Raw genomic sequence first — 18,605 nt, forward strand, 5'->3', positions numbered from 1 at the left:
GAAAAAAGGCGTCTGGGAATCGAATCGTGGATCTGCTTCAACGGTGCGAGAGCCTGTGGATAGCCGACCATAATTTCTGGCCTGTCAGAAATTCATCCAACTGTCCGACTGCCGGGAGAATTAATTAGTCCTCGGTCCTCGGTCCTCGGTCCCCCCCCCCCCCCCCCCCGTACAACGCATGGCAAACAACGCCCGACGAAGCAGAAATTTGGACCGATTCTAAAATGAGTCATGGGGCTCAAATTTCGGGCCAGAAACAGACTGAAATCGTACAGTGTATGCCCAGATTAACAGATCAACCGTTTGTACTCGCAAGTGAATTTTTTAATTTCCTTTAGTGGAAGTGTTCTCTGGGCTTACCTATGCAGAAATGTGAAGACATTTTCTAAATCGGTCTAACCGTTTGGCTGAAAAGTGAGTTTTTCTTATCATGCTATATCTAGTATTTGGGCACATGAGACTACTGCTTTTGCATTAGACTACATTATACTTAAGGTAAAAACAGTAGTCCCATGTGCCCAAATACTAGATATAGTATGTGCACAAATATGCACACATATGCACTGTAAAAAAAAAAGAAAAATCATGTGGAAAACATTTAATGAAAACAATGTTAGCGTTTTTCTTATTTTTCAGGCTAAGCTTCAACTGACTGCAGATGGTAAAAGGGGTGAAAACCACCTCCAAATGTATTATTCATCAGGGTTTATGGGATATGTGGTCTTAACAAGTGCCAGCGTTACCAGCTACATGCCATAGAGGCTACATGTCCATCTCCTCTGTGGTCTCATTTGTTTACAGTCGTTTTCATTCATCGAATCCCATCATTCAATAAACTGTAAAATCATGTAAATGTATCCCCCAGGACAGTCAAACGAGCCTTCTGTATAGTTGCTAAATACATTAGTCCACTCACACAGACACGCATGCAAAGCTCCTGTCATGATGCGGTTGCATGACATTACGCTCTATAAGCACAGATCGATGGGCTGATGTTTGTGATCCATTGGCTTCCTGTTTGAAGTGTGCTGTCGGTCTGTTTGTCCCAGAGGAGCTCACCTTATAATCGCCTGACCCCAAAGCCCTACATCCTGTCAGACCGGCTGAGAGATACATCCGTCAGGAGACACGGATGCCAACCCACATGTTGGTGGGTGTATACAATATGTTCTATGTTCTTAACACCATTGCTTCTGATAGTTAGACCTAAAGTACGTTGTTGATAAATTGATCAAATCTGAGAACGAGGGTGCTGTAATGTATCAATGTACAATGTTCACGTCCAGCAAAATCAGTACAAAATATCACAGATGGAGAGCGAGTCATCTATCAGTCATTGCATTAGAATGAACTGAACTGGTTGTTTACTTATGTGCGATGATAAGCACGGTACAGCAATAGATAGCTGGCCCAAGTCGATAAGTTTATGGTCTAACTCTCTGCATGACCTTTGACCTTTATGCTGTGTTCATGTACACACATTGAGACCCGGCCGTGTTAGTCACCTGTAAATGTCGGGAAGCACAATCATCGCTCATGCGATGAGAAAGAAATGCCAACGACTGCCTGAGACGGTCACAGAGAGGCTCTCACACACACTTTGGTTTGACCTGCAGCTGAATCAGAACAACAGAGGCAGTCTGAGCCTTTGATATGTGCAGACAGACATAACATTGACTGATGTGAGGCTGTTGATGCAGCTGGGCACTACTGGCATCCTTGGCAGTTCCCAACTCTTCTCCCAAGTATTAACAACATATTAATGTAATAATATTATACGGATTAGCAAGCTACTGTAACTGATAGTATTGACTTTTTTTGAGCTGTAATCCATGTCTGGAACTTTTCAATTAGGTTATTTGTATTCCCCAAATGTTTAGATAGCTTACAAGATGAAATAATCACAAACATAAAATCAGATCCGTCAGTGATTAAATAATCATTTCTCATTTAAACCAACTCAGAAATTAACCATTTTTAGGTTGAGGACAAATTGTACGTTTGGCTGCCTGTGTGTCTTATTAGCTACTTGAAATGAGCAACTCATATGCATCCATAGTCACATATTTGACTAAATAATATCATTTTGTTTTGACAGATCTTAGTTATATCATTTTACAACTTTAAAAAAGTGACTCATGCTAGCTAAAAAGCAAGACTAACATTGTAATAATGATGTCACAGTCATGGCCCTGTTCAGACCTGGTATCAACATGCGTCCTGAGTGATCTGATCACAAGTGGACAGCTCTAAGTACAGGTGTGAATGCACTCAAGATGCATTGAGATCGGTTCACCCGGACCACATTCAGAGGTGGTCTGGGCCGCATATGGCCTCATTCTTTTAGCAGTGTGTACGTTAATGTATCCTGGGCCACATTAAGGACCTCCTACTCAACTGACGTTCCGCTGGGATCCACGGGTCTCTGCACTCCTCATGTGAATAGACAGACAGACACGAGCGCTTGTCTGCCTCGCGGCATGGAAACGGCCTCTGTGCTCTACTGTATCCTGTCAGTACAACTGTATTTTATTGAAATATATCTCATCTATAGGCTACATAATCTACAGACTATCAGACTAGACACGCAAAGTGCATTATTATCATACTGTCGGACATGTGTTTTTGTGCTTTGAACGGAGTTGACCTGTCCTCGGGGACCACCGGTACAATAACTTTTTATTTTGATGTTAAAAAAATGTACCCAAATTCACAAAAATGTAAGATATTACTACTGACATTCATGTAATATTAGGTCACAACGTCTGCTGTATTAGCCATGTGTTTACTACGTGTTTATTTGCATATAGAGCGGGGAAGTGAGATCGGAAGTGGTCACTCAAGACACATATGGAGACGCATTCTAATACCAGATGTGAACAGACGAACTTAGAACTGTCCACTTGTGATCCGATCACTCAGGACGCATGTTAATGCAAGGCCAATGATGATGTTAACATCCTGATGGTTCGCAGGTATAATGTTAACCATGTCATAAACCAAAGTATTGGTCAAACTGAAATGTTGACCTGATGATGGTGCTAGGTTACAATTTAATCAGAGGGGTGTATAAATGCCTGAACCAAATTCCATGGCGATCCATCCAATAGTTGCTGAGATATTTCAGTCTGGACCAAAGTAGTGGACTAACCAACCTACACTCTCATGCCTTGAGCCGTGCCACTAGCATGGCTACAAGAAATACATTTTGAAGTAACAGAATTAATTCAAACTTATCCATGAAATGTTTACACATACTAGAGTAGCATATTTTCTAAGAGACGGAACAGCTTCACGTAATTTTTCAGGAAGATCTTCAAATGACTTTTGTAGCAAAATTCAGCAAAATGGGGTTTCCCAAACATGAGGTAATGTCTTGAGTTTTTGTAATGCAGCCCTGCAGCGTAAGTTTATCTACTGATTGTGAAAGTTTAAAGGTCATTCTGCCATCCCACCTCCTCCCTTTGATTTCCCAGAGTCCCCCCGAGTAGAGCAGCATCAAAGCCTCGCCTGGATGAACTCATTAAGGGGCTTCCCTCTGATCACAGCCCCGCACTGCTCTTCAGCTTCAAGTGGAGTACTCACTCTTCTCATGCACACACACTGAAAATATTCTCCTACACACTCACACATACTGTACGACCCGTTTAGAATTGGCAAATTTAAATGAGACACGTCCTCTTAAAATGCTATTTAATAGAAGATGTGATCTTCTCTCTACCTGCTGTACCTCTGTTTTACATCTGCTCAGCCCCCATGTATGAATTTATAAGACATGTAGGTATGTAAATGTAGTTATCTGCATCGTGTCCTCTACAAGAGAAACATTTGCAAAACAGTCAGTGCCTTTTGAAATGCTTTTAAGAGCTTAACTGTTTTTAGGACAGATTTTTTTCACACTGGGATATACTGTATATCATCTGTCCTGCTAAATATATTTGAGCTTAAATGTAGATCATTAAAGTTGCATTCTTGACTTTGGAGTTTTGTATGGTGATAACTCCATGAAAACTGACCAAACTGCATCTGCTGAGGAGGACCATTGGATGCAAAGCTCTGGAAAAGAGCAGTAAGTGGACCTTGAGATACAGTTTCTTTTTGTCAAACTATTTTCTAATGTCTTTGGTAACGAATATTCTTTAAAAGGCAGGTCCAATATCATTCTGTAGCTTTCCAGTGGTGTTCCTTATGTATTCAAATCCGAACATTCAAATTTTGGTATGTTTGTTTTAGCGTCAAAATTTTCCCAAGCTCTTCTAAAAACTTTTTTCCATGTGACCTGACATAGGTTTCTGCATGATGATGCTGCTACATGAACAGTATATATACATTTTTAAACTTAGTATATTAACGTTAACTTAGATGGCGGTCGGCATGCACCCAGTTGTGAGAAGCAGACAGTCGATCTAACCAATCGATTTCAGCGATAGACCAACATCTCCCGTGTTCTGCAAGGTAAAATTACTGGTTTTGTGAATGTAGTCTGGTCTGGTGGCTTTGAAGACAGCGATATGACTGCTTTAGTTCCCGATCAGGTAGGGCTTTCTGCCAGGTAAGGTAAAGCGGTAAAAACATTCTAAATATAGCATACACTTATACTGATAGTGAACTTTTCAGGTGGCTAAAATACGTTTTTCTGCTGCTCCCGTCCGCAGCCACTTTACCTCGCTGTCGGACAGCCCTTTCCGACTGGGAACTGAAGCTGTTGCATCGCTCTCTTCAAAGCCACCAGACTCCATTCACAAAAGCAGTCATTTTACCGTGCAGAACGCAGGAGATTCCATTTCCCATTTCAAAAAAATCCTAACCCTTTCAGTTATTTCCAAACTTAGCACAGCTAATGTTGACTCAGCAAGTGCTAGCGTTCACATTATTCATAACCTTATTGATTAGCTTACTTTGGTAACCTACGTCACTGCTTTTTCCTAACAGCTGAGTGGGCGTTTCCATTTGAAACGGAAAAGAAAGCAGATGGACCCGCCCTTTAAGGTTGGTAGGGAAATACTAATAAGAAAGGAAAGAAATGTGTCTGATCATTCATTCATAGAGAATGTATAGTAACATGCTGTAAACCTGCATTGCCTCTTCTGTCATGTTTTTGGTCTAAAGCAGGGGGCTCCAGAAAGAAGCACTTTGATTTCAGAGGCTGACACCAACACACCTGACTTTTACTTTTGATGGTTTAGATCATTGAAACTTTCTCTGCCATCAAACTCCATCACATCTGCTGGAAATACTGTACTGTTACCCCGTCTCTCTGTTTATCCATGAATGAGAAAAAGTTGAACAAAAAGGACCACAAGCTGCAAAGTGCACCAGTGATGCGAACGTGTGTTTTAGGATTAAGATTCTTCCCATTAACACTCATCAGTGAGGGAGCACACAAAGCCAATGTATGAATATTCATAGACGCTGTGAAGTCATCAAATGAAATATTCAACACGTTCGGGATATTCAAAGTGTCTCCTAATGAAGGGGGCAACATTGCTCTAGTAAATCAGAGACCTGCAGGCACTTTGTGAATCTAGTTCAAGATGAACATTAATTCAACAGGATTATTTAGAATTCATGTGGCGACAACAGCCCCTCTGCGCGCAAACCGCACACACACGTCATCTTTATTTTCCTGTTTCTATTAAACTGTACACAAAAACACACCGTGCTTTCTCATTTAGACACCTTGGCCTCTATTTCCCTGAAGGTCCTCAGCTGGTGAAAACAGAAATGCAACAGTGACACTTTCATTGGAGGCAACTTATCTTTTCTGCACTCACCATTTAAAAAAAGTGAGAAAGCAATTTGTGCAGGTAAACTATGTCAATTTCCCGCGCTATTGTACGCTGCCACAAATCAAGACGGTGTTGCACACAAAACATATAGTAAATGCAAAGAAGTCAAAGCATCTGCACACTCATCCCTATTGCAGACACTCAATTTATTTCCTAAGCTTTTTCGGTCACACAGACCTGCACCAGAGCAGCGCTGTACACACAGAACAAATGTCTCTCATAGAGGGAGGTGCTGTCATGAATTATCTATAAGCACACCTGACGTGATAGAAAACAACACACACACACCACTCTCACACACTCAAGAATACCACAGAGAAATTATTTATTAATGCAATTATCCCGATCCTTTATTAAAGGGACACTCCACAGATTTTACAAATGAAGTTCAGTTTACTCGTCACAAAGAGCTCTACTCAGAGGAAATTATTATCTTGGATTCGGAAAAGAAAGCATTACGGACAAGGGGGTGTGGAGTTTGAAAGACACAGGCGTTTATCAGGCAGGGGGTGTCTAATGAACGACACTATCCAGTTGCAATCTGGGAAATGTAGGATCCAGTGTTTTTGGAATTACTGCTTCGGTTTTCACCATTTTTTTTCCAATCAGTCTCTCATAAGTCCCCCAACCAATCCTTTCTCAAGCCCAACTAGTCAAAAACCCCAGCTTGGTCAATGTACCCTTTAACGTCTGTATGGGACGCACCGGGCTTTCAACTAACATTATTAGACGGGCAGAGAATCTAATGTAGTATAAAGAGCAAGAAAGTCCATGTTGGACAGGTGGGAGGATTAGGTTGGATGGGTCAAACAAACACAGGACTTTCACCCAGGAGACCGCAGTCAAGCCAACGTTGACCAACAGCGTAACATAATTGTGATTGGGCCCCGGTGCAAACTTTTTTCTTGGGCCCTTGCACCAAACACAAGCGCACGAGCGTGCGCTTGTGTTTGGTGCAAGGGCCACGCACGCACGCACACACATAATCATTCCAGGCATGTGCAAAGCAGACAATTACTATGCCACCATGGAGAGGCTCGCCATGCAACTCTCATACTGCAACCCAGCCTGTGATCGGCATCACGGACAAGCAGATTTCAGTAGGTGCACATTTTCCAACATTTGAGATGTAACAATTGCAATGCTACAGATTTAAATCCCTGATCGCACTCCATAATAACAAAAAGAAACCAGTACTCACCCATTAGAAGTTCATCCTACAGATCTTGTGCTCCACAAAGTCATTAACAACACCACTTAAGAACCCTGTCCTTTTTTATTGGAACGTCCTGGCCGTGAGCGACTCAGCACGCTATTTTGAGCTGAACTTTTGTCAGACGCCCAGCTGTTTTTATTTATTCCTGATACTCGCCTTGAAATCGCCTCAATGGACGAGGAGCGGCTGATTGGTGAAGTTCAAATGAGGAGTTATACAGTATATACAATACTTCTTCATTTCAATACAAAAACCTAAATAAGGTGGCAGCTGGCTGGAGGGAGATCGCCAGAGAGCTGAACGTTTCCTACTGCTGTCAGCTATATTGTATGTCATTTCCAGTAAATATCACAATATTAAACATGTGTTTAATAGGCATTTGGTCTTCAACCAAGTATTTCATGACGTTAGGAAACATCAACAGGGAATAACGATGTACACAAAGCAACCACCGTGCTAGACCAACCAACATTGCCATCCTGAGAGACCTCTATTGGGCGAAAAACTAGAAACAAAGAAACATAACAAACATGACAAAGCGCAAAACAACCCGGTCACACGAAAAGGCGTATTAATGACACAATGCTCAAGGCAAAAGCGTGCAATAAGTGTACTGACAGCAATGTAAATGCTTCTGCGTAAATATGATACACTCAGAGCTAGTGACATACAAAAAAAAAGTGAGAATGACTGATAATAGTGGGAGGAAGGGGAAGTGGATGGGTCCAACAAACACAGGACTTTTAACCAGGAGACTGGTGTTTTGTTTTGTCAGTTTTGTTAGTGACTTGTTTTCCGTACATATGTTACATTGTTTGCGTACGTATTGTACTAAGTTTACATACTTATTTTAAGGCCAACCATGACGTTTTTCCTAAACCTAACTAAGTAGGTTTCGTTGCCTAAACCTAAGTGAGTGGTTTTGTTGCACCCTGCTGGTACTGCACCTTCATACGCGCGTGTAATATTTTCGCTTTGGCGAGGCAAAACGTGACACTGACACCCTATCCTCTGGTGGACAGGTGGGTCTATTATGCGCTTTTTGCGTGATACCGGGTTGAGCAAAAAAAACACTGAGTGTCAAACCATCATGAATAAAACCGTTCACTGTCAACCAAGAAGGTCACAAGAACATCAGAGAGATTTACAGTACATCTCATCAGCACACGCATAGATCACAGCAAGACCTTCATGTTCCATACTTGCATGTTAACTATGACCTCAACCTCATGCAGTGAACACTAGTTGTCTGATTGATTCATAAGGTAGACACCAAGACAAAATGTAATCATTGGAACTACAAGAAAGGCTTTTTAACTTTTCTTATAATTATGCGGCTACAGAGATTCTGATTGGCTGAAAGGGAGTACAATATTTTCAGATAATCACACTGCTTCAGCATCTCTTCACCAGACCTAATGAATAGCCAAAGTCATGCATACCTGCATACTGTACGATTCATATTTTCACACACTTGGAATGTTTATTCTAAGGATACCGGAAATTTGCAAAGGACCTAAAATAACTTCTTGCAGCTGCCTTCAGCTGGAAATCGTTTCCTGTTTTAATAACGGTTCAATCAATACTCGCTGTTCATTCTTACATAACATACATCTGTGTGCTTATACTGTATGTTTACTCTGAATTTCACACAGTAAAGAGTCTTATCAGCATAAAATGGTGTCAATTGCTCCTCCCTTCATCACCCCTACCCCCGTGTCAACCGTGTCAACCGTTCCTCACTTCTTTCTGATCATCTCTCCCTTCCATCCTGTACCTGTCGCCTCTCTGTTCCCTACATTCACATCCCCAAACTCTCTTCCTTCCTCCTACTTCTTCCTCTAAACCCGTCTCTCTCTCTCTCTCTGTCAGAGAGTTTCTCCTGTCTCATCTTTGGTCCTCAGCCAATCGTCTCTCCTCCACTGTTCCACCTCTCCCTCCCCCACTTCCTTCCTTTCTTTCCTTCCTTCTTTTCTTTCTTTTCTTGTCGGGCCTCCTCCCCACTGCCCTACATTTACTCTCTCTTCTTTTCATTCTCTCTATTACACTTTTCACTCGCCCTGTCTCTCTTCCTCGCTGATATCCAGCACGCAATAGAGTGGAAATCAGAGGAAAGTGGAGGAAGCGTCGAGTTTGCTCCGGAATGACAAGACATAAAGGAGGGGATTTTGGGAGAGGCGATTAGCGGAAAGAAAAACAAAAAGCCCCTTGTCAATCTGGCTTATAATTCCATTAAAAATTGTACATGTGGTAGTTTACTTTGAGAAAAGCTCTTATAATTGGCCTCAGCAGTGGCATCTGTTTGTGCGTCTGTGTGTGTGTGTGTGTGAGGGACAGGAAACAGTTTGTGCACAGACGAGCAGGTGTTTATCTGCACTTTTTCAATGTGCATGTGTACTGATTTGTGTCTGTGTGCATGTGTGTGTGTGTGTGTGTCCATGGGCTGCTGTCTTCAGCAGCGTGTGCCGGTCTCCCGGTTTTTGGCAACTCCTGCGCAGGTTTGGAATTAAACAAAAGAAGAGGCAAAGCTGGAGTTGGACCCTGCTGACTCCTGAATCTTTCTGACGCAAACAGACGCTCACACGCACACACACACACGCACACTCGTACGTGCACGCGCTCGACACAGAAATCTGCAAACAAGTGTGTTATCTATGCCCAAGGCGCGAGCGGAGGGCGGGAAAGACACGCTAAAAGAGACGGGAGAAGAAAGGATGGCGAAGTGGGAGAAGAGGGATTGGGAGGTGGGGGGAGAAAGGGAAGAGGAGGGTGAGGAGGAGGGTGGTGATGCTCCTGCGTGCGTGCGCGTGTGTGTGTGTGTATGTGTGTGTGTGGTGAAGGGGGATGCAGGAAACGCAGGGACGGGAAGCGCAATAAGTAGATGATGAGCAGGAGTGACCACAGCAGATGTTGACTGTCCTCCGTCTGCCACGCAAACACATTTGGAATACAGTAACACACACACACACACACACACACACACACACACACACAAACAGGGATGCAAACAATGGAAACAGCGAGAAAAAATCTGCAAAAAATTATAAAAAGTGACTTTAATCACTCAGTTACTGTCCACATTTAAGCTTTTTTTCCCTCCTCTTTTTATTTTTCCATCACTCTCCTCCCTCCTCTCTCCTCCCAGGCTTTTTTCCTCTGGGGATGATGGGAGATGCAGCTGGATATACCCCCCCCCTCCACAAACACACACATGCACACACACACTCTCCCTCTCCTCTCTCTCTGCCTATCTGGCACTGAGGAGAGGTAAACAGAGGAAGAGATCTCATTTGGTTCCTGAACTGTTGCAGCGCTCAGTGCAGCCACACACACACACTCTCATTCAATTTCCCTCATACACACACACACACACACTCACACACACACACATATATATATGCACACACATACTCACACAGCACACAGGGGTCTTGGCAGCAGAAGATCCTAACAGTCCTGGATCAGCCTGGACTCACGCTTGCCAGCACAGACTGAGCAGCGCTTAAAGAAGAAGAAGAAGAAGAAAAAGAAGAAGAAAAAAGAAGAAGAGGTGATACGGGAGGAAAAAAAGAGGATAAGAGGAGCGTGTCGTTTTGTGTTCGTTGAATCCCCCGGATCGAGCCCCCCAGCTGACGATGGAGAACACATGAGGAGAGAGATCTGCGGGGGCACTCGGAGGGGGAAAAAATGCTGCTGAGTAAAGTTTGTGGATATTTCTAGAGGGAATTTTTAGCCCTTAAACTTTGGGGAAGAAACGCAGTGGACGGGCGGCTGTGTGCAGAGTGCAAAGAGGAAAAAGGTGAGAACGCGTTCAGTGATTTTAAAATTGTTTGATTTATTGCGCTATTTAAAAAAAAAAAAAAGGATTGTAATCTCTTATTTTGAAGGTAAGAGCATGTTGTGCTATTTTCATGCTTGCTTTTCCATTTTTTTTATTTTGATGAATTAAGTGTCTCACTTAAAGAGCAAATGATCTACTTAATCATTCTTCAGTAGTACAGCTGATTGTAAACATTTCATTTGCCGTGAGTTTCTCTTTTTAACCTAAAAAGTTGGGAATTGATGATGTCTCACTGTATGGTAACAGTCTCCAATAGTGGTTGTGACTGACCTGTTTAAAATGTCCTCTACCCTCTTTCTTTCATTATTGATTCAATAAGCTCATAAGATCAATAGATACATCATGTGTTTAATCATTCTGGCTAAAAATCCATTTTCTCTTAGTTTTTACAGGAACGTGCCGCGAATCTGTTTGTTTTTGATTGTTAGAGCGCTCTCATATGTAGCAGAAGTGCCGCTTTGCTTCTCCAAAACTCATGTAGATTGTTGTTTTTTGACATATCATCATGACATAACTTCTACCTTGTTAAAGTAAAATAAATGAAAGTCCTTTTCCTTATTTCTTTTCTGTCTTTTTACACCCGTCTCCAAACTTCTCTGTTTGCTGTCCAGAGCCTGCAGGTAGGACTTAAGACAGAAGGGCTCTCCCAGCAGCATGGCGGCCACCAACCCTTCCTCCTGCCACATTCTCCTCCTCTTCCTCCTCTCCTTCCTTATAACTCAACCTGCCCTCACCCAGGACCCATCCGTCACCACGGTGACACTAACCGAAGGTGACTCGATCATCGTCCCCACCACGCTGGCCGACCAGACGACTCCCAATTACGTGGAGACAACTCAGAACACTCCTCCAGAGACGGGGCTGTCGACTCCCACTAGCGGCGGAGACGCGGACGACGAGGATGTCCTTCCCAGCGGTGGGACTCGTTGCCAGGGCTACTATGATGTGATGGGCCAGTGGGACCCGCCGTTCAACTGCAACGCCGGCGTCTTTCTGTACTGCTGCGGTACCTGCTTCTACCGATTCTGCTGCCAGTTCCGCCAGCAGCGGCTGGACCAGAGCATCTGCTCCAACTACGACACGCCCATCTGGGCCAACACCGGCAAGCCAGTGGCCACCATCACAGAGGGCACGGAGGACCAGGACCGGGACCGCACACACCTCATCGTCTACATCATCTGCGGCGTGGTTGCCATCATGGTGCTGGTGGGCATTTTCACCAAACTGGGCCTGGAGAAGAGCCGCGGAGGAAGTGGGGGAGGAGCAGCGGGGGCGGCGCACGCTGACCTCAACTCCAGGTGAGGATGTGTGTCAGTGTGTGTATGTGAAGGAGCTCTGTTTGTCAGCACATAGAGAATAGATTTAAGCAGAGTTGTGTGTGTGTGGGGGGGGGTCAACATGTCCTCAAAAAAACTGTTCGTATGATATCTAACGAAAATGTATTCCAAATTTTCCGTGCATTCTCCGACGAATGTCATACATGCATACAGTCTTTTCAAAATAAACTTCAGTCTTCACAGGGAATTTATACTTAGTTAGGTTTAGGAAAAGATTGACTTGGTTAGGTTTAGGCAATAAAACTACTTAGTTAGGTTTAGGAAACGATCAACTTAGTTAGGTTTAGGAAAAGATCAACTTAGTTAGGTTTAGGAAACAAAACTACCCAGTTAGGTTTGGGAAAAGATCAACTTGGTTAGGTTTAGGCAATAAAACTACTTAGTTAGGTTTGGGAAAAGATCAACTTGGTTAGGTTTAGGCAATAAAACTACCCAGTTAGGTTTGGGAAAAGATCAACTTGGTTAGGTTTAGGCAATAAAACTACTTAGTTAGGTTTGGGAAAAGATCAACTTGGTTAGGTTTAGGCAATAAAACTACTTAGTTAGGTTTGGGAAAAGATCAACTTGGTTAGGTTTTGGCAATAAAACTACTTAGTTAGGTTTGGGAAAAGATCAACTTGGTTAGGTTTAAGCAACAAAACTACTTAGTTAGGTTTAGGAAAAGATGACTTGGTTAGGTTTAGGCAATAAAACGACCTAGTTAGGTTTACGAAAAGATGACTTGGTTAGGTTTAGGCAACAAAACTACTTAGGTTTAGGAAAAGATGGACTTGGTTAGGTTTAGGCAACAAAACTACTTAGTTAGGTTTAGGAAAAGATGGACTTGGTTAGGTTTAGGCAACAAAACTACTTAGTTAGGTTTAGGAAAAGATGGACTTGGTTAGGTTTAGGCAATAAAACGACTTAGTTAGGTTTAGGAAAAGATCGACTTGTTTAGGTTTAGGCAACAAAACTACTTAGTTTTTTAGGAAAAGATCGCGGTTTGGGTAAAAATAACTCCGGAAGTGGTGTAACTTTCGAATGGAAGTTACGTGACAAAAAATCAATGATGACGTCTGGTTTCACACGGGGTAAAAACACCGGTCTCCTGGGGAAAAGTCTTTCTGTTCCACCCATCCATCCCGGTCCCCTTGCTAAGCCGCTTTTTATACTTCCTGGTTCACTATTACAAATTTATTTCGCGGGATAAATATGAATTGCAGTGCATTACATTCCGTAGGTATCACTACGAACGGTGTATGAGGACAGCCTGTGTGTGTACATGCGTGTATTCATGTCTGCGTGTGTTTGTGAATGCATGTATGTGTGTGTATTCGCATGCATGTGTTTCTGATGCATTGCAAGCATGTTGGAAAGTTGGAAATTCTGACGTCAACGCAGCAGAAAAGAGACCAAAAATACTGGAGTAGAAAGTACAAAAATGTCAAGATGCAGCTTCAGGTTAACACACAAGCTTGCCAGCTTGGAGTTTACAACTTCCAACTTTGAACGTAGGCTTACTAACTACTACTAACTACTTACTAACATTTGTGCATGCGTGTGTGCTTGCTTGCACGTGTACAAATCAATCTCTAAGCCTTTTCTAACAACACGTAACCACGTTTGTCCAGCCCACCCCAATCTCACAAAACCTGTTTAGAGCAGAAGCTCACTTTGTCCTGGAGGTGTACTGTAAGTGGAAAGTTTGTCGAATTTAGTATCGACCTGAATTTCAGATTTGCCAGAGAGAGAGAGAGAGGACTGAATAAGTGAGAGAGAAACAATGGCAAAATCCTGTTGATCTTAACATGGTATTTTAAAATAAGTGTGTAAAGCGCTGTCAGTGATCAGGTTGTGAATGAGACCATACCTGTAAGGTGTCTACTGTATACACCCCTACCACCCTACGCACATATCACACCCTTATTTTGCATTATCTCATAATTATTTTATATGTTTCTAATTTTGGATTTTCTTTGTTTTTATTCTTTGTGCCTGTTTCTTTCTTTCTCATTTTTTCCATGTTCATTTTCATTTGCTTTTGTATTTCACCCTTATTTTGCCTGTAAGCATGATTTACATTTGAAATAAACAAAAAAACTGAAACAAACCATTTTTGCTGCAGTAGATGTTAACGTGTAAAGCACTCACACACACATGTGCAAGGTTTTTCCAATGAGCACAAGTCAAATCTTATATAAAACTAAGAATTAATGGGCTGGACTGTTATTCAATTTTGTCTCTCCATTATTTCCAACTTTAATGAACCTTGTGTAGAGAAGACATTAGCATTTACGGTTCGGTATTTCCGTCTGATGCACATGCAAGCATGCACACACATGTGAAAACACACGCTCCCGCTGCAGTCGGGCTAAATACGTGGTCCAGGGTTCAATCTGTTCGCCTCAGGAAATCATTACAGCAAACCGCGCACAGCATGGGCTCAAATCTCCCCCGCTTTCATCCCAAACTATCTAACTCTCCGCTCGCTGCCTCGCCTCGTTGTCTTCTCTATCTGCTCTTATCTCTGAGCTTCTTCTTTCTGATCTTGTTTTCTTCCAAGAATCTCCGTTTCATCACGTGCCGTTATGTTCCACTCATCCTCCTGAGCACTTTGTCACAAATTATTACACCGTTCATGTTACGCAAAGTCCTCTTCACTGGCCTTCCTCCACATCTCATCCAGTTTCAGGGGCCAGTTTCAATCACTCCCATCTTTATTCAGTGACTCACCTCTTTCTTCTCCATCTCCGTCACCTTCCTCCCTCCTCTCAGTCAGTCACACCTTCCTCATCTCTCCCTCTTTCACTTATTTTTACTGATGTCTTTATGCATTTTATTTAAGAAAGTGGACAACGCAGAGAGCCACACTCTCCCCACCAAACCTCCGTCGACCAGCAGCTCCGCTTGTGTGTCTCCCATTAACCTGAGCCACAAAAAACTCATTCGGCGGATAACACACAGCCGTGGATTAATATTTCCTGCAGGGGTAGCACCTCACTGAAATAGAAACACTCGGGCTGCATAAACACCCTCCCTCCGTGAGCCCCATCTCGACAGATTAGCGCTCCTCCTCACGATTAAACGAATTTCACCCAAGATTACAGCTTTACCGTTTCTGGACTGCTCTGCCTGCACGCTCATTTAGTTATCAGCCCGCTGACATAAATCCCTGGTCCAAAAAGTGTGCGTGCAACTAAGACCTCATGTTACTGCATGCGCTTCATAAGGTGAAATGCATGAACATGTACATACGCCCACCCACTTTAGAGTCGGAAGCACAAAAGGCAACTTCTGCACTCTGCCACGCACCTGCTCTTTTTTGGGATTTCTCTTTCTTTCCCTTCCCACCGTCTTTCTCTCCGTCTCAACATCCAGCGAGCGGAGGATGATTAACACTCTGAAATCCCACCAGTTCTCCCGAATCAGCTTTTGAAAGTTAAAATCCAAAGTGATCCTCCTCTCAGATTACCCTCCTCCCACACACACACACACACACATACCTATTAATCTAACAGGAACCCAACTAAACCAGGTTCAGTGTGTTTTTGCATGCTGCACTGATCCTCAGCCAACAAAGGGAACGGAGAGCACCGCCTTAGGTCACGTGTGTCACGTCTAATGAAAGGCCTCAACCGGAGTGAGGCTGGCTTTACACCCAGAGAGTAAACAAACACCAATGACCTTCATGATTTACACACACGCGCGCGCGCGCACGCGCGCACGCACGCACACACACACACACACACACACACACACACACACACACACACACACATGCACTCGCAGTGATTTATAGTTCAATTAACAACAAGAATGATAGTAGTGGCATTTAGGTTTGCGTGAGCACGGTTCAGATCACCACAGTGAGCGGTCTGGATAGCCTGGAGGCGGGATGTACCGCAATACAATGTCCACCTAACATAAGTGTTCCAACATGGTGGCAGCAGAGGTTACATGGTTCAAACAGAGTGTGTATGTGCAAATGTGGACAAGTGAGTGCTTTCATGCGAGAGTGTGTGCTCATGTATGTGCCTGGCCATTTATGTGACCCAGCACTCCAGATGCTATCAACAGGAAAAAAAAACTTGCATCTCCAGTATCATGGAACACACACACATATATATATATATATATATATATATACGTGTATACGTATATATATAAATATACATATACATATATATATGTCCTAGGAACAGCTGAGATACTGCGCAGAATCCTCAAACTCCCAGGCCTCTGGTAGAGGACCCGAGCTTGAGGAAGACACAGTATACAGTATATCAACTTCTTATGGTCATGGTCAATCTGTTCAAACAGTCTTGGTATAATGTCCAAAATTATTATTCTTAAAAGGCAGGGTCGGTAAAGATTTTAGAAACATTGTTTTGTTATATTAGTTGAAATTCTTATTACATCCCGACAGCAATCAATAAGTCAAATGCTCTGACAAAAAAAAATAATAATAATCTGCTATCTGTGGCTGTCCTAGAACTGTAATACACCCATCCAATCATTTCATTTGGCCCGAATGTAATGGTTGGACGGCCTACCTGTCTACCTACCGGCCTGCCTGCCAGCGTGCACTCTGCACGTGCACTCATTGCACGACACCAGAGTCTTCCACAAGATGCTAGCTTGACAGCTGCGAGTACTAACGATAGCCATGTTTTTTGTTCGCATTCATATGATTATGTTCGTGATGATCATATTGGGGTAGTGGCTTTGTAGGGGGACCTGAAGCGACGGACATTCTCACTAGATTTTGGGACTTTTGGAGCTATTGCTGCTAGCTACTTTGATCGGAAAAGAGTTGGTAACACTGGGCTCAGTTTTTTGGCTGGATCATTTAAAAATCTAGTGTACTCTTGCTAGTTTCTTAAGATTGCCCACTCTGCCTTTTTTTTCGTGCGATTAATCGCACGTCAATTTTTTTTACCAGACTGTTGTTTTTTGTCATGAGTACTTTCACACAGAATGCAAATATGAGCAAGGTTGATTTTCTGAGCTTTCAAAGGCATCAACCAACCACGTTGTGCAGAATGGGTGGAGTTGCTCCTAGTTCGAACCAGGACGGGAAGTTGTATTACTTCTTTCAACCTTGACAATGGTCGTCTCTAGAAGGTAGCCCTCAAATTATGAAAAAGTTGCAAAAACTCTCATGAGACACGCTGCCCGAACACCTGTCCTAAACGTAACCATTCGAGGTCAATGCCTAACCTTAAGCATCACACGTAGTTTTGCAATTTGCGTGTTACCTACTAGACACAACCCTTGACAAAAGCATCACAGACCACATCCACTTCTTCCATTCATACCTTTCACAATAAAAGCCCTAGACAGATAATATTTGCAAGCGAGTATTTCACATTTTCATGGTCTTTATTTGTCACGCTCCCGGTGTATAAAGGCCTTTACAGTGACAACAATGTTTTTATGGAGATACAAGGTTTACATCCGGCATCCACACCATTTGCATACAGATCTATATGTTTGACTGCGTTTGAATGTAGTTTATCTCCAGTGGGTCTGAGTGTGTGTGGTGTGTGTGTGTGTGTGTGTGTGTTTGCACTGCGGTGGGCTTTTTAGCCATCATGTTATGTAATGAAGGACAGTGTCACTTAAAGGGTTTGACCGCTCTGCCCTGATTTAAGGCAGACAGATAAGCAATACTCAATACAGCGTGGGCAAACATATGGACCACAACTGCACGCAACAAAGAGGATTGCTTTTCCATTTCACCCTCTCTCTCTCTTTCTTTCTCTGTGACACACACGTTATAATGACACCAGGATATGGTGTCATGGTTAATATTTCAAGGGCATTTTTTGGCCTGTTGATGGGATTTACAGTGACAGTTTGGTCCTTTTGGGGTAATTGGTGCAATTTTATTGAGCTGTAAAAATCATACTTTTGCACTGTATATGTGCCAGAGCAACATTCAGAAACACTTACTACACCTTCAGGCAACATAAGACATGCTTTAAAAAGGTTTTTAAAAGTTGTGACAGCAATTAACTAACACATGCCTTATAAATTAGTTTAAAAGCATTAATAAGAGCAACTTTTGGTTGTAGGAAATTCCTTCGGCTGGCGTACATCCTCATCCAGGAGAACTTTCTCTGTCTTTTTGACTGCTCTTTAATCTCTCTTGATGGCTTATTAGAAAGTGAGAAACTCATGACACTTCATAATGACTTACATTCGTAACGGCAGACTTCACGACTTGTTAGAAAGCGATTAAGTCATTGATAAAGGGTCATGAGTTTCGAATTGGACATCAGATCTGCAGTTATATAAATTGGTTCCATTACCACAATCTGCAGGCGGCTGCGATAATAGGGGTTCATGTTAATAACTTAACAAATGGATTTTGTCAGGATGGTCTGAACAATTCCTGCACAATAACATGAAAAATTAAGAATTAGACAAAAACAACAATC

General features: G+C 42.7%; 1 protein-coding gene across 1 annotated transcript in view; it reads left to right on the forward strand.

Annotated features, from left to right (window-relative positions):
- The first annotated feature begins 9,961 nt into the window (after positions 1 to 9,961).
- shisa8b (shisa family member 8b) overlaps positions 9,962 to 18,605 on the forward strand; it is a 43,544-nt gene continuing 34,900 nt past the window's right edge. The window contains exons 1-2 of the mRNA XM_037754068.1: positions 9,962 to 10,804; positions 11,458 to 12,144. Of these exons, the coding sequence (XP_037609996.1) occupies positions 11,501 to 12,144 (644 nt within the window). The 5' untranslated portion in view covers positions 9,962 to 10,804; positions 11,458 to 11,500. The remainder of the gene's footprint in view (positions 10,805 to 11,457; positions 12,145 to 18,605) is intronic.

The sequence above is a fragment of the Sebastes umbrosus genome, chromosome 20 (assembly GCF_015220745.1).
Source record: "Sebastes umbrosus isolate fSebUmb1 chromosome 20, fSebUmb1.pri, whole genome shotgun sequence".
In the NCBI taxonomy this organism is placed as follows: domain Eukaryota; kingdom Metazoa; phylum Chordata; class Actinopteri; order Perciformes; family Sebastidae; genus Sebastes; species Sebastes umbrosus.